Below are 16,848 nucleotides of genomic sequence, written 5' to 3' on the forward strand. Positions count from 1 at the left end.
TTATACGTGTATTTTTATGGTGTTCCTTTATTTGCCTATCCATTTATCTGTTAATAATATTCCACTATTATATTGATCTACAAACATTTCAGGTACGTTAAATAAGTAACAGTGTGAGCGGTTTGTACTCTTTAGCGCAATATAGACCAGACCGCTCTAATGAAATCATGAGTTTCATTTCAATACAATACCCTATTTCCGGCGTTACTTGATTGTTAGTGACTACAGAACCATGAATGTAATTCTGTCCTGATTCTTTTAGAATAGACCAAGCTTCCTCCTCCCGGACTAACTTAGCTAATGGCGGGCTCCAAGGCCTGAATACTCACAAAGAGCAAGAGGTGTGCGTTCTCCGCAGTTTGCTATGTTCCGCCTCTGATTTATGGGTTATGCCCGTAAGACTTGTTCTGGTACAGAACATATGTAAGAATTTAAAGAACATACATCAGTTTTTAAGACGCTATGTGTTACTGAAATAATATTAGTGATAATATGTTTCCGCAAGGGCAGGTACACACTATTTTTACAGGCATAATCTACAAGTTACAACATTTATTGGTTCACAGTATGCATCCCAATCAGGGTTGTTTTGTAAATATAATCTATAAAAGTGAATATCAGTTCATTCTTTCAGATATACTGTGTAGTCTTCAAAATATTTTCTAAAGTGGCATCGCGTACACCTTACACACCAGATCCAATCTCAGCGAAGTTGTGTTAGGAGTTTGGTCATGCTAAGTATTTATGCAATGCAATCTTTTAAGTTTATAGTTGTTATAGAGTAAACTTTTAGGGCGCTTGGTGTGAACTATGACCTTGGGAAAACGCGTACGTCGAGTTTGTTCCAGATGTCAGAAGTTTCATACCTTTGCCTTCAAATCAAGATTCTGAAAAAAAAGAAACAGAGGGGCAGTAGGGCATTTGGATATGGACGATAAACAATGCTTAACACTTAGTAGTGGAACAGAGGTATGTTAAATTATTTGATTAAATTCATACTGGATCTTGTCGTTAGAGTGAAATGTGATCAAAAGCTCCAGATGAGAGAATGCAGTAATAAAGAACAATGAGTTGTGACATTTATCAAGATGGATTAAGTTCAAATGAAGGAAGGGAAGTCAAGGTTGGACTAAAGAAGGCTATTTAATAGAACAGAGAGCACATATAGAGTAAAGTGTTAAGAAAACTAATAACTATATCCTTTATTACCTGTTTTTTCTTTCTTTTTTTTCTACGTCAGATGCCTGCCCCAAAGTCCCAATACAAAAGTCCAAGTTAGCATGTTATAGGTTGTCTTAGTAGAATAGTTAATCCAGCATAAAAATTAGAAACATGAGTCTGAATGGTGAGTGTAGGAGAACAACCTCAATATCACAGATTGATTGACTTGTTCTCAATCATAAAAAGACATACAAACAGAATGTTCTTCTTCCTCATAAACATGGGTGGATTGAAGTCATCGCCCTCACCACCAATGCCTGCTGGTCAGTAACTCCACCCTCCCTCCTTTTGTGATGTTAGACTCATTTAAGCTTATTTTTGGATATATATCATACCTCACCTATGAGTCGCCTATAATTAAATGAATAACGATCCAGCGTTTTAATGCATCCTACATAAAGTTTGGGCTTAAATCTATTTGGTTACGTGACCAGTCTGGATATACGCTATACTGTATTCTTAACCATTCTAGCGTGGTGGTGAAAACGTTGTATTTTCATACTCTTAATTAGGCCAAACGTAACTTGGAAATTACGCAGAACGTCATACTTCAAACTTATTGATCAGACACGCATGATTGCCTCCAAGTATTCTTGGTGCATTAGGCTCGCTCTGTCCTTAAGACTGAGTATTTTGCTCCATCTATCAATCATTACCAGAAGATTCATGATTGTATCTCTATCTTTCTGTAAACTATTCTATTTCATTTCCAGTTTCCACCTAGGAGGGATTGTGGGTCGTATGGCACGTATTAATCCTGACTATAGAAGTGTACAGTTGGCTCGACTTTTTAACGCGCCCATAAGATTTCAACTGCATCTTCAGATAAGTAGTTCTGCTAGTTGGTGATCCGACGGAAAAGTTGGTAATCACCTGACAAGTAAGCTATTCTACGTTTAAGAACCTCTTTGAGCATCTTCGCAAACCCTCGGTTTTCGTATATAAAAAGTGAAGGCGCGTCAGACTCACTAGGAATGTTTAGTTCAGCCAGCCTCGTGGGTGATTTATCTATTCTATCCTACACCCAGCAACAATTGTGGTAGAGAGAGCCAGTACAGCAGCAGCCTCCTAAACAGTAGGACACAACACAAACAAGGAAAAGAGCAAGATCTAAAAATACAACGCAACGAACGACGACCAATTTGCACTTGATGGACGAGCTCTTGAAGAGGTGAGAACGTCCACAAATCTGGACAACATAGTCGATAAACAGTAAGGAAATAATGAAAAGTATTTAACAACTACCATTTATACAAGATACTCCAGATCCGGAGGTCGGACTCTATAATGAACATAATTTGGCAGAGAACTGTAGTGACATTGGTTTTCTAGCACATAATCCATGAACCCGAATATATGATAACCGAGTGAAGTCACATTTAAAATTTAATACCCCGTGAAGGTCATAAAAATGATGAACGCAAGAACGCTTTATTGGTATGGCATTAATCGGCTACCCAAAGATGGTCACCACAATGAATCATACGCTTTCTATATTGAATACAATATTCTCTACCCGGCTCATATGTATTCTTCAGAAGTCCTTGGCCGCAACCACTTACTGTCATTACAAAACGAGTCATTGTAGATAATAATGTAACTTCCTCATAAGGTCTGATATGCTTGATACTCATGTCATGGCGAATCCACAATTGTGGAACAGGCCCATTATTGTAGGTGAACTAATACCAACTTCGTCCATGATTCTACAGAACAAACCAGCACACACCTGGAAAAGAAATTAGGGAAAGATGCCGGAGGTGGGTGACACGTACATTGTGAACATCATCAAACTCCCGCGAACCCGACGCAGATATCAAAAGAGTTAATAGTACTTAGAAACAACCGGAAAGGAGGGCCCAGGGAAGGGTTGGTTGGCTACCTATATGAGCAACTTTAGCAATAAATGGTGATACACGACCATCATGCTGACTATTTGTATGATGCAAAGAAACAGTAATAGATAAATTACTGTTGTAATCATTACGTGTATCGAATGTAGTTGATGAACTTTTGTGTGTAGTCCATCTAGAAGTTGATGTCTATAAAGGTTGAAAAGAAGAGTTTATAAAGTATGATGATTTAGTGTTAAATGGCATCTAAAGGTAGTCAGCTATATGGAGTCCTATCATCTATCGATAGTCAACTAACTCTTAACGGACAATATCAAGGTCATATAACCCATCAGTTAGTTAATCTCAATGACAAGAGAATCTTCATGAGTGCATTGTGAATAAGATAATTTTTCTATTCTTAGTAGAATGAAGAGACTGTGAAAACAGTAGGGTTCGATAGTTTACATCACAGGCCGGTCTTATTAAGAGAACCAGTGTAGAGCAAGAGGTATTGGGTAGCTGCTTCATCCTAGTATAGTGCTCCTCAAATGTCTGTATCTACGATTCTACTGGGGTTCGGATCAAGGAACTATGGGTTGCGCAGTGTGCGCTTAATCTTTAGACCAATGAGTCACACACAATGATTCGCATTAACTCCAGTCGATTCACGATATTGTTGATTTAGTGATCTAAATGTTCAGGTATAGTCGCGAAAACTGGAGGTCCTCAGTTCGATCACCAGTGACTGATGTGCGCTGTTGAGGAATCCGGTACTAGAACAGGGTAGCCGTTCAGTGATTTCTCGTTTCCAATGACTGCTGTACAGTAAACCACAGAGTATCTCTACTGAATCATGATAAGACACTCAATCGTTGCATCAATCGTCCGCCATCATGAAAATCTCAATTTTAATATATATGCGAATTGCTAAAACTATGCTGTGATTGTACTACACTACTGAAATGATTCTAATTTCTAAGGAATTTTAAATGCAAACAGTGATCAACAGGAGCGTATTACACAACATCGTTTAGAAATTGTAAAAGTAGATTATTTCCGACAAGCTCGTTTGTCGACAGGATCTCTACAAAATTGTGTCATAACTATGCAGCTTATTTCCAAATGTAAAACGTTTGTTCCTTCTGGTGGTTTATTTATTCTTTAAAACTTAATTAATTGTTGAATCATTATGGAGAATGGTAGAGAAAAAATGCCGGTATGAGATACGACATGGAAAAAAGAATCGTTATGGAAAATTCTTATTTAATTTAATAGTCTGCTCCATCGATAGCTAAAACACTTAGGAAGATTACATATGACGTAAATTATTCTTTCTGTGACGAGAACGTTACCTGACTTTTGTGTGCGAATAAACGCAACAAAAGCATATTAATTTCGTTAACTCCACAACCTCCCTGCGGAACCATGATCAATTTTTTGGAATCCTTTGTACCGTGCAACGTACGTGTGGTACTTCCGTAGAATTACGATCCACTTCGTTATCAGTACTGCTCTAATAATATACCTGATCTTAAAATCGTAGATTTGTCATGATGTGACTATCTAATCTACAAGATCTTGCATGGAAGTCACATAATTATCTACACTTACTCGTCTTATCGTAATCATCACTAATATATGATGGGGAACGCATTTAGGCTGAAGACAAAACACTATATTTAATATGAACAAAAGAGTTGTTATACAGAATGACCACGTCCGTGAGGCTGAGCCATGATATCCGATGAACCGAATTAGTTATTCCCGCCTTCCTCATTGTTAACCATCCCTTCGTGTCAATTGTTGAATGTAAATCTTTTCAGTAATTATACGCTCGGCTTCAAAGGTAGTGTGGTTTGAGTCCAGTGCGACTACACTTCAACGTTTACATGCAGATTTTCAAAAAAATCTCAGTCAGTTCCTTACATGCGTGACTGCTTGACTGTGGTCGGTTCCGATTAGTATAGAATGTCCTCAACTTTGCTTTGTGGAAAGTGAATACCTTGAGCGTCATTAGTGTGTCCGAGTAAGTTCAGGTAGTCGGTTTCAATCTGACACTGCTGGGTGTTTACGGCGATCCTGTGTTTTTGCAGTCACTCGAATAAAACGTCCTAACTGTGGAGATGAGTTGTACTTCTTAGGGTAGCTGTCAAGTCACGGATAAGTGGCTAAGGATAATGACTAAGAGTTACTTTTGCTTTTGGGCCTTCTATAGCTACCAGTTGGACGCCAATCGTTGCTGTCCTTTCTATACACAATAAGCAAAGGGGATGCCTATTGGCTGTCTGATAGTTGTATAAGTCTGTCATATGCTCAAACTCGTTTTCGGTCCGATGGTTATGTAGTCTTGATGTGGTGCATAACATTTCCAGTCACATATATCAGTTTTAGCCGTGTTTTATAAAGTTTAAGTTACTTTTTAAGTGTCTGTTGGAAGCACGGATCCATTTTATGTTTAACTGTGACTCCGCATAACCTACAGACAGAGAATGGAGTTTCACAAACAGATAATTTAGTATTTCTGTCTACTAACCGCTTGCTTGAGTTCATTAGTAGATTAAGGTATTGCAGCGGATCTACATCAATGATTTGCACGGAAACATCTTCAACAACCAAAATCCATTGAATGGGTTTACACAAACCCATGTTTGTGTAACAGTATGTGGTGATCAGTTTTCCATTTTCCGCCCGTAAGTTGATGGCCGATACTTTCAGACAGTCATTGGTATTCGCGGCAAGAATGCCAACTCTCGTGTCAACACTAATCACATCAGTGATGTTAACACACGGCTATGTCCACCTACTACAATTGACGTTTTCCGAATGATTTTTAATGTCAGACGGTTTGGGGAGTGGAAAACTCCAGGCTTTCCTGCAATTTATAGAGGATCTACTATACTTGTTATGGTACTAGTACTAATCAGGATTATCTACCTGTCGCGGTCTGGAGACAGATCATTTTTGTAACAGGCTTCCCTGAGGGGTTTAGTAGTGTTCCAGGATTGTGATAAATATTGGAATAATGAGCGAGAGTATTACATAGACCTGTAACGTTTGAAGCTTTTCTCTGACAGAACAATCTGGATGCAGAGGGTTCTGGTGATCTCCAGAATGCGAACAGCAGAAGCGGTCAGTTTGTCTGTGGCTCAAGTAATAGCTAATGTGGGTCCGTCATGTTGTGTACGAGGAAGTCAGCTTTCGCGTATCAGGACCAGCCCTCGATATTATCTGGCCAGAACCAAATGAGTTGATTGATGGGCGTAACATAGACTTATTTTGTAATCAGTTTTTGTTACTATTCTCGCTTTTTGGCCATTCCTTATAATTTGTACAATTAGCACTATTGGCTGTAAAATTGTTGCTTAGAAACATAGAAGCTCGACCCTTGACCACTCGTTCCTGTTTTCTGAACTACCACCGCATGACACATCGGCTACCGTTCGAAAACTCACTGCTGCACACGTATAGTACTTGTTCTCAATTACCCGCGGTCACGATAACAGGACTCTGATATATCTTCTGCCTGTGTTTGCAGGTCGCATTGGTATTTTCATCACGCAATTATTCTGGATACACATCTTGGATTATAGCAATCATAGCTGGAACTACGGAAATCTTATAGCTGTGGATTACAAGACCAAAAAGAAACTCAAGGACGTACACTCCCAACATTTTAAGTAACTCTCTGCATATTTTTCTTCGTGTGTAATTTGTATTTTCATGTTAACAAACTGATTTTTTGTAATAAATTTTCATTATTTTGAAATTGAAATAGTTGGACAACCACAGTTGTCTGGTGAGGACTTATGTCTGTTTTGCTCGTTATGCTAATAATGACGCCAGGCCTGTGGAGTTTTTTGCTGAATGTATTCTCTTAAAGATCCTAATGACACTGAGAGTCCTTCTACAGAAGCTTCCTCTGAACTGCCTCACATATTTTCACCCTAATAACAAGGGTAATGACATTTCAGTGCTCAGACGTCCAGTTTATGGGGTGAACAACCCAAGAAATTGGTTTGCTCGAGGAACTTAGTAACAAACAACTAAACACGCGCATGTAGTAGGTGTACTCTCGATTGAAATCGTGGCAGAAGTCGGGGACTTTGTAGATCAAGTGCCGAGCAAGACCCATACAATAAACGCAAAACAGCAGTCGTCCTAAGCACATCAACGTATGACGAAAAAACTACAACAATTATTAAAAGCATGCTATTCGGGAGATAGAAAAACGTTACAACTTTTAAGGTATTTGTGGCGATTAGTAGGCGCATATAAGTTACATGAAGTCATATTGTGGCTACAATGGTCACCCTATAAAGTAAGACAGATTCTCGGCGTGTCAGGAAAATGAATCATTCTGGAGGATCTGTCAGATATGGCGGATAAGATGATGAAAGTCTACCCTGATTGAAGCAGTGTAAACACAGTGCACGCTGCTGATAGAGCGGGTTCCAGTGACATGATATTTCAACAGCAGTTAGATAATATGTTTAATAAAGTTGCATCATTACAAGCATTTTTATCCACTGTTCATGTGGAGTAAGTCATATCATTCTTTGGAGATAACCAGTTTTCAAAACATCATTCTAAGTCTACTTACCCAACCCCGGAAGCCTGTTGGTACCATTGAAAGTACAACACTAAAGCTCGGCAACGCACAGGACAGTATAAATTTACGTCACACATCGGTGTGAACCAGGGAGACGAGCCGGCCAGAGAGCAATGGAGGTGACCCTTTTCGGATGTATGTTAAGAATAATACTTCTGGCCCGGACTACATAGTCGACTCAGGAGCAGAGACCAACACAATCCAGCTAGCATTATCACGACGGAGAAATACCTTACGCAACACAGTGTTACTAATTATGTCGATATGAGTAGTATATAACGTTAGTAAGGAGTAGAATGTCTGGCAGCCGAAGACTGAGAAGGTCGAGGAAGGAAGGACGGGAGTGAAAATCAATTGGTGTGGAATTGAAGGAACAATGAAGTCTGAGACAATTAATGAACATTTTGCAAATAAAGTATTAAAGTATGGTTCTTCTATTTTATCAAGAAACTCTGTAGTTTTGTGCTAAATATAATTGATTGTCCTCACCTGTGTCCTCCCTCGCCACATTTGGTGTCACTGCCTCCACTAAGGATGAAGATTCCATGGCCGAGTGAATTTGAGGACGGAGATGTGATGAGCTCACCGAAGACCGTGGTGGAGCTGGTAGGAGTGAGATAGCCTAAGGCGGAGATGGTGGTGCTGGGTACGCTGACGACGGGCAGGGGAAGATTCTATATGACAGCTTGGATGATTCTGGCGGGAAGACGACATGAAAAGCAGTCACATAGAGGCTGACCGCAGAGTTCAACAGCCCAGTGGAAAGAGAAGAAGCACTGCAGAAGTTCCGGCCTTCGAAGTTGCCGGTCGATGGTAACCCACTGGTGTTGGCTATGGAGCTTAACAGGTCGTTTCACCATGCGCTGCCAAATCTGGATGAGGAGCCAGAGATACGGTCGTTGGCGTCGCAGATTATCGAAAGCGTACCTGCCAGCGTTTCCCAGCATTAGAAACTAGTAAAAGACGCACAATCTATGGATATCAGTGAACTGGCGAAGGTGATGCAACACTTGATGACCCGAACAGTAGCTCTGGTCGGGTGCGGAGATCAGGAGATAAACAGTGTCGAGAAGATTGAGGAGCTGCCGCATGAGATTGAGGCATTATGAATGCATCATGAAAGGAATAATAGGTGCTACGCTTGTGGAGAGACAGGACATTGGAAAAGAAACTGTTCAACAAGACGGAAATGGAGATATTTTAGACGTTATAACTCATTTTCTTTCTACCCTAGGAGTCTGTGGGTTGTCTCACTAGTAAATAGAGGGTCAGTCAACACAAGAGTGAACATAAATGAGGAAGGTTTAATTTGTTTGATCGATACAACGGTAATATTATCGTTGACAAGCAAATAGCAATGTAGGGGACTCGAGCCGTGTACATTAGCAGTTCACGCCACAGTAGGGCACGTGTTGAAGGTGTTGGGTGTGTCTAATCGTATTTTAAAAGTGAGTGGTGCTCAGACGAATTTCCCCTTCGTAGTAATCGCAAGCTTATAGAGACCGATAATAGGAGCAGATTTCCTAAGAGAAGTAAAAGTAATTGTTGACTTAAAAAGTGATAAAGTGGTCACAAAGTACGGTTCGTTCCCAATACATGAAAGTAGTGAAGTGGCTGAGATAGGAGTGGCAACAGCCGTTTCGACTAAGAAGCCAAACACTGACGAGTTGTGTACAAAGTATGCGAAACTATCCACTGGGGACCGAAAGCCGTACGAATTTTGTGACAAAGTAAAGCACAAATTCCCGATAAAGAACGATGAAGTAGGTATATTAGCAACACGTCATATCCCCGAGCATTTAGAGGCTGAGGTAAGTCGAGAAGTCCAGGAGACATCAAAAGAAGTTATAATTGAAGAATCGGACAGCCCGTATAGCTCACCGTTGCTCTTGGCAAAGAAACCAAACGGAAATTATGGATTTTGTATCGATTTTAAAGGACTGAATAATTTAACAGAACCGAAACTTTGTGCGATGCCAGCAGTAGTGGAAGCATTAGATCGGCTGCAGAATGCTACGGTGTTTACAGTGCTGGATTTGCGGTCAGACTGCCTGGACCCGAGAAACCTTTTACAGTGGCCACAGACGCAAGTGATCATGGTATAAGTGCCGTTTTGAGTAAGTCTGGTAGAGTGGTGAAATACGAGAGTCGTTTTTTTACGCCTGCTGAACAAAATTATTCAACGATCGAAAAAGTGTTTAACAATTGCGTGGGCAGCAGAAAAATTGAGACTGTATTTTTAAGGTAGACGATTTCACATCGAGACTGACCATAAACCCCTGCAGTGGGTAAAAATAGCAAGAGACTCCCATGGGATATTGGCGCGATGGATGATACGTCTGCAGGAGTAGGACTTTGATATCGGCCTTGTTCCAGGAAAGGAAAACGTAATGGCGGACCACCTATGAAAACCAGACGTGGAAGCCGAGTTTTCATTGACAGCATACGCAGTGAATAGTTTAGAGGGAGACCCACTAGAACTCGTCCGGCAGCAGAAAGCTAACCCTTAACTTCGAGAGGTAATCAGAGTGATAAAAAAGGGTGAAGATGTCGACAAATGAGCAACGGACAAAGAGGCAATAATGTTGCAAAAGGAAAGACAGAATGAATACATATGGAGCCGTGGTCTGGCAGGACGATGACGAAAATTGGGTGTTTTTGTTTCCGAAAGACTGGTGGCGTAAGATGATACATGAGTGTCACTAGGTAGTGCATACAGGCATCGCAAGAATGACGGATTTACTACGACAAAGTGCATACTGGCCAGGCATGAGAGACGACGTGACCCAATACGTGTTAACTTGCCAGCAGAGCCAAGTAATGAAGAGCGATCGATACACGCAATCGCCATTGCAGTCAATCCCAGTGACATCAGCAGGCGATCCATGGTCGCTGGATGTGATGGGACCGTTCCAACAGACGGCCAGCGGTAACCAATACCTGCTAGTGATGACGGAACATGCTACACTGTGGGTAGACGCCGCACCCATTGCAGACCAAACGTCCAATGCATAGGACCCAGCCACAAAAATAGAAGTGTACGACAACAAGGTTAAGAAAAGAGAGGAGGGAGGCAATAAAGAGCGTGGAAAAGAAACAAATAGCAGACAAAAAGAAGGCGGAACAGCAGAGGAGAAAGTGGAGGCCTTTTGCAGTGAGGGACCTGGTAAAGTGTAGAGAACAGAAAGGTAACTATGATAATCAGAAGTATTTGAATTGTAGTATAAACTAGTAATCCCAGGAATAACGCAATTTAATCAAGAAGTATCAGATGAGCCCGAACGAATGTATTGTATTTGGAATTCAAAATTACAACAGTCATCAACACAAAGAAGTCATTGATTTATTTAAACACCACAACCGCCACAGCTCGAATTGGAGTGTAAGTGTCTGTAATCGATTGCTCGTCTTCTTCTTAAGTTCATCTTACATCTGTCCGACGGTGTATTGGATGTAGACTCTGTATTATCTAGAATGCACTCGTAAGTATTAGAATTAACAACCGAAATTGGAACAGACTCACCTGGATTCTGGAATTGTATACGATCACCATGTCGGTTTTGTAGTGAAACCGTTGATATTTAGAATTTGCATCATAGACTTCCCAATATCCTCCCCCACGAAATAATGTTGGGTCCTTACGTCGCAATATTTTAGCCAATATGACGCTCCCAATTTGCATTATCTTCTCAAATCTCACGCATCGACTACCGTATGTGAGTATTTGGGGATAAACACTGATATATAATTTGAGGTATTCCATCATGTGACTTTGACTTGAATAAAAATTATGATACATATTCTTTTTGTTATTCATATTAGAATATACAGATGGATATGCATTGATATATGTAATTAACACATGTGATTCAACTAGGCTTGATTTACCTGCGAAACAATCGAATAGAAAACATTCATCTGCCTCATATTCATTAGGATAATCTCGGACTTGATTTGGATTCTCTGTCTGTGCAAACTTCACTTCTGGGCAAACTCGTTCTCTGGTTGCTTCGGGAACTTTCGCTATCCCATCTGATTCATCGTACCACTGACTACGGATTCTACTCGAAACACATTGTTCGTGAGAATATGCAACATCTGATACAAGAACATCAGAAATATGACTAGAATTCGACTCATTAGGAACATATTTGTCACATTCATTAGGAATATCATTAGAGATAAATTGATTGTGAGGACCACTGACACTTGATATAATATCAGAATCCGATTTCTCTGAAATATTTTCCTCAGATTGAATAAGAGTTTCATTAGAGAATAATGGATCATTAGAAAAATCAGCATCTACTAAAAGTGAATCCGGTTTTTGATCATGATTCGACTCATTCAACATTTTATTCTCAGAGTTGTAAGAAATTTCATCAGAAGTATGTGAATCATTATGACAAACCATATTTGGTACAATAACATGAGAAATCTGATAAGTTGGTTGGTTTGGAATTTTCGTCTCCCAATGACTCTGGGTTTCATTCAACTCTGGACTGTTATATAACGTTATACCACTTCTAGATAAAGATAACTGATCATTAGAAGCATCCATTTTAGCATTACTTTCAGCGAAATGAACCATGGTATTACAAACTGACTGAGTATGTCCAGTTATACCACATTTAAAGCATTTAGAATTACGAAATATACGTGAATTACATGGGTGAAACTTGCCGCAGAACAAGCATTTACTAAACTTGTGCTCATCATCATGGACTGTTTCACAGCTCAATGAAGTATTATCTGAATAACTTTGATTACGCATCGAACTGCGACGACTTATTAAAGAAGTGGAATTCCTGAAGTTCTGGCGAGTCATTTTATCGGATTTTTCTCTCTTACCGCATTCGGAATTTGTATACTTTACATGATCCAACAGTAGTTGCTTAAGAGTTGTATAGGGGAGTGAAATCGGTTTGTCTGGAAGTGCCAAAATCTTTATAAGACTGTATGCTTCTTTCCCGATGAATGTAAGGAAATGGGCCACAATATTAAAATCCTCATCGTCTTCCTTGGTCATAGCCCAGATTTCAAACCTCTCCATGTACTCCTCACAAGCATTAAAACTTGAATTTATATCCAACCGTTCCATTACAGGCTCAATCGCGACGCCAATATGATAACCTCATTTATTATTACTATTCTATTATTAATATTTTATTTTCCTTTTCCTTCCTTTCTCAAAAATGGCATATGTACTGTTAACATTATTGAAAATTGTGTATTATTGCATTTTTGAAGAAACCCGAAATGGTTTCTTCACAGCACTTATGTACCCATAAGGTGTTTGTGAATAATAATAATAATAATAATAATAATAATAATAATTAGAAGTATTTGAATTGTAGCATAAACTAGTAATCCCAGGAATAACGCAATTTAATCAAGAAGTATCAGATGAGCCCGAACGAATGTATTGTATTTGGAATTCAAAATTACAACAGTCATCAATACAAGGAAGTCATTGATTTATTTAAACACCACAGTAACATAGCAAAGGAACCAGGGGCAGGAAAGTTGGTCCCGATGTGGGAAGGACCGTACATTATCAAGGAGAGACGTGGCTCGGTTTACACGGCCCGGAGATAAGACAAGCAGAAGCATGTAAACGCCAGTCAACTGCAGAGATGGTTTTAAGAGCATCATGAGTGCGAGGCACGAAGAGCACCAAAGAGGACAGCGGTCAGAAGGACTATGAAAACAGCTTGTAGTATGCGCTAATGATGTAGACAGTTGGAGTGGTCTGGTGCAGGGAGGTGACGTCTAATGAAGCGTTCTGGAAGGGCGGCTTTGGTTGCAGCGGGTGCTATCGACAAAGAGGAGCTGTGGGAAGTACGGCTGTTGTGCAGACATCAGATGTACATTGCTCAGCAAGTAGCTGGAGTGCAGGTGTTGAATTTTGACGGCACGGATGGTCAACAAAGATATGAAGGTCAACGCACCGCAGGCCCGACATTTCGACGGAGAGTGTGGCATAGGCTTCAAGAAAGAAGAAAGTGACACGGAAAGCAGAACTACCGCAAGAACGGCCGCTTTAAAGGAGGGACGAGTGTGGCGTGTGCTACTGGTGTCGATCGATATAAGTAGTATGTATCATCAAACGAAAGTGATATGCCTGGAGACAGGAGGTTAAGAAGATCAAAGGAAAGAGAACGAAAACAAAGAATGATAAGTTTGGAAATGAAGGAACAATGAAGTCTGAGACAATTAATGAACATTTTGCAAATAAAGTATTAAATTATGGTTCTTGTATTTTATCAAGAAACTGTAGTTTTGTGCTAAATATAATTGATTGTCCTCACCTGCGTTCTCCTTCACTAAATTATCACAGACTGCTAACGAAACTGTTTTTCAGACATACCGAGAATAGTCACTGACATTAGACTTTGGACTTCGTCGGCATTTTTCATGGATTTTCATGGTCGCACATGTAAAACAATAAATTCATGGAGCTGATATTCTTAGTGCTTATAACTTACTGGTTGACATGAATGAAAAAAAGCTGGTAGACAGGCATGCTTGCCTGCAGGTGAGTGGTACTACCGCCGGTTGTGAAATTTACAGTATTCATGTGTTAAAACCGACAAATAAAGTTCTCAGTGATGTTTGGCAGAGTGCGATAGCATTACAGAAGCTGACTACCAACACGAACGCACATCATACAACATGAGACACCAAATAACTTACACGGGTTCCTTGATATGTGCCAAATCATGTAGTCTGCCCCTGGATAATCTGAAAATTGCAGCGGTTTTCCACAGAAGAACATGTAGGGCATTTACGCCTTTTTTAGACGGCTTCAAAAGTTATGGGGTTGTAGTTAATCGTTCAAGGTGTTTACTCCACAATACTGCTTTCTAATTTCTGGGACACTGAACTGACTAGCGTGGTATCAAGCCCACTCAAGGAAAGATCAAAGTAATTATTAACTATCCAAAACACAATTGACTAAAATCACTGCGATGATTTCTCAGAATGCGTAATTTTTACAGCTGCTTCTTGCCCAAATGTACAACAACATCATAACCTCTAACCCATTTCCGCAGACTTGTTCAAAAAGGACGTTTTAAGTTTGCTACTTGATGCAAAAGCAGCTTTTAGAAACGCAAAGTCCATGTTGACACGTTTAAATTCTGACCCTACGATCCACCTAATTTTGTGTACCGATGCTTCACAAAAGCGCATAGGAGCAGAACCACAACAATGAGTCAACTGCACCACCACACCGTAGTTTTTTTCCAGGTGTTTTACATCAGCTCAAACAGGCTATAGCATCTTCGGGCGTAAATTACTAGTGCGTTTTGGGCGGTAAAATATCTCAGTTTCCCATTACAGGGACGTGAGTTTACAATAGTGACCGATCATAAACCCTTATTTCATTCATTTAACGCGTAATATGATCTTCGTTCATCACGTGAAGAAAGAAAATAGGATTATATCTGTTTTGAAAGACAAAAAATGGGAGTATATCAGGTGCAAATCTATGACCGAGCAATTTTAAAACTGTATTAATGTCACCTCTAGTTCTTCAATATGACAATGTGAGTTGGTTTAGTTTAGCCAGTCGAGCATCATACGGGAGCTTCGCTACTCCGGGAATCAGCTTAGTTGCAGTTCTCTGAACCTTTCCGCAAAGCTCACTGTATTTCTTTGAGCAGGGACTAGCCGCTTGTATGCAGTACGCACGAATACTGTACACAAAGTCAAAAAAGTTTTAGCGTCGACGTAGCTAAGAGATCTACGTACTGACCATAGGGTTCTAAACCTCTTGGCATCTATTGCACGGCAGTGTGCAGTAGTTTATAAGTCTTGGATGACGATGACTCTCAAGTCGTTGTGTGACTGGACAACAGGTAGCTCAATGTTATTCATTGTGTATGCATCTGTACCTTGATGACCAATATGTATCACAATGCACTTGGAAGTATTTATTGGCAACTGCCAAGTTTGAGACTATTCAGATAATTTCTCCAGGTCATTTTGAAATCCTAAGCTATCACATTTACATTTTATCGCTCTCCATATCTCGGCATCAACAGCACATATCAGGACCGGTGTTGATAGAACACGAGGATGGTACAAGAGAAATAACATTAGCCCCAAAGCTGTACCCACAGGCATAGGATACACTGTCGATAATGGCAAATTGGATAATGTTCCTGATGAATAGAGCTATTCCTCCACCCTCCCGTTTCTGGATTCTGTCGGATCTTACTGATGTAAAATCTTTAAAATCAAGATCCATACTGTCCATTGGCCGCGTCAGCCAAGTTTCTGTGACTGAGATTACATCCCTCTTGGAAGAGTCAGTATGTACAGATAGTTCCTATCGCTTATTCAGCAAGCTTTGGGCATTTGTGTGACAAATCTTACTTCACCCAAAGTGGCTTCGGCAGCGTTCCCTATCGAAGCCTCACAGCCCGAAAATTTACGATATTTAGGTCCTTTTCACAAGCATCTAATCTAAGTTTGACTTCTATTTCGGCTTCTCCTGTTTTCACACGGTCTGTTAGCGGTCCCTACGAACAAAACCTGCAGACCCTTTCGGGTTTATGTCCATTCTGTAGTATTAATTCCCGTTCAGTGAGAAATTTAAATACTACTTTATGCAACCCGGTTTGTCTCTGTTTCAAATCAGATTAGCTACCCATTCTACACACCTTTAGCAAGATGACTACGGAGATATTCTAAGGCATGAGCTTGTTCGGTAGCTGTTTCATCAACTCAATGTCATTCTCTATACGAGTTTTAGGTTCTGAGCTTTCACTATCCTTGATTCTATGAAGGATCAGTCTTTAATTTCTCGGCTACTTCTGAGGGGAATTGACTTTTTTTAACAGCGTCAGGTCGTTTGTTGTTCTCAACATGTACCCATCTGTTGGAGCAGCAACCACAGTCGCGTTAAGCACACTGTGGGATTCCGAAAGGCTGTCGATGACTTTGGCAGCCTGATTGTGTTTCCTGTTGAAAACGGATCTAGCCTTGCGATTGGGATTCTGCGGCGTTTACGGCCGACTACCATTTAGAGAAGACAGAGGAAACTTCCCTTCTTGAGTTTCTATTTACGACAGACTTCTTGGACGTCGGTCTTTCCTCCTTTGATCAACGTGAGTCAGCCGTCACCGAGCTTATTTGAGGTGGCTTCACATCAATTTTTGTTTCGACAGAGCGATT

General features: G+C 40.2%; 2 protein-coding genes across 2 annotated transcripts; both read right to left on the minus strand.

The window, feature by feature from the left end:
* Positions 1–3,056: 3,056 nt before the first annotated feature.
* Smp_113610 (hypothetical protein) lies at positions 3,057–4,483 on the minus strand (the record flags this gene model as incomplete). The annotated part of the gene is made up of 2 exons (XM_018795693.1): positions 3,057–3,263; positions 4,409–4,483. The coding sequence occupies 2 exons, from the start codon at positions 4,481–4,483 to the stop codon at positions 3,057–3,059; spliced, it is 282 nt and encodes a 93-aa protein (XP_018649981.1).
* A 985-nt stretch (positions 4,484–5,468) lies between these two features.
* Positions 5,469–5,702, minus strand: Smp_186660 (hypothetical protein; the record flags this gene model as incomplete). Its single annotated transcript, XM_018795694.1, has 2 exons — positions 5,469–5,532; positions 5,590–5,702. 2 exons carry the CDS (start codon positions 5,700–5,702, stop codon positions 5,469–5,471), a joined length of 177 nt encoding a protein of 58 aa, XP_018649982.1.
* Between the last annotated feature and the right edge of the window lie 11,146 nt (positions 5,703–16,848).

The sequence above is a fragment of the Schistosoma mansoni genome, chromosome 2 (genome assembly GCF_000237925.1).
Source record: "Schistosoma mansoni strain Puerto Rico chromosome 2, complete genome".
Classification (NCBI taxonomy): Eukaryota; Metazoa; Platyhelminthes; class Trematoda; order Strigeidida; family Schistosomatidae; genus Schistosoma; species Schistosoma mansoni.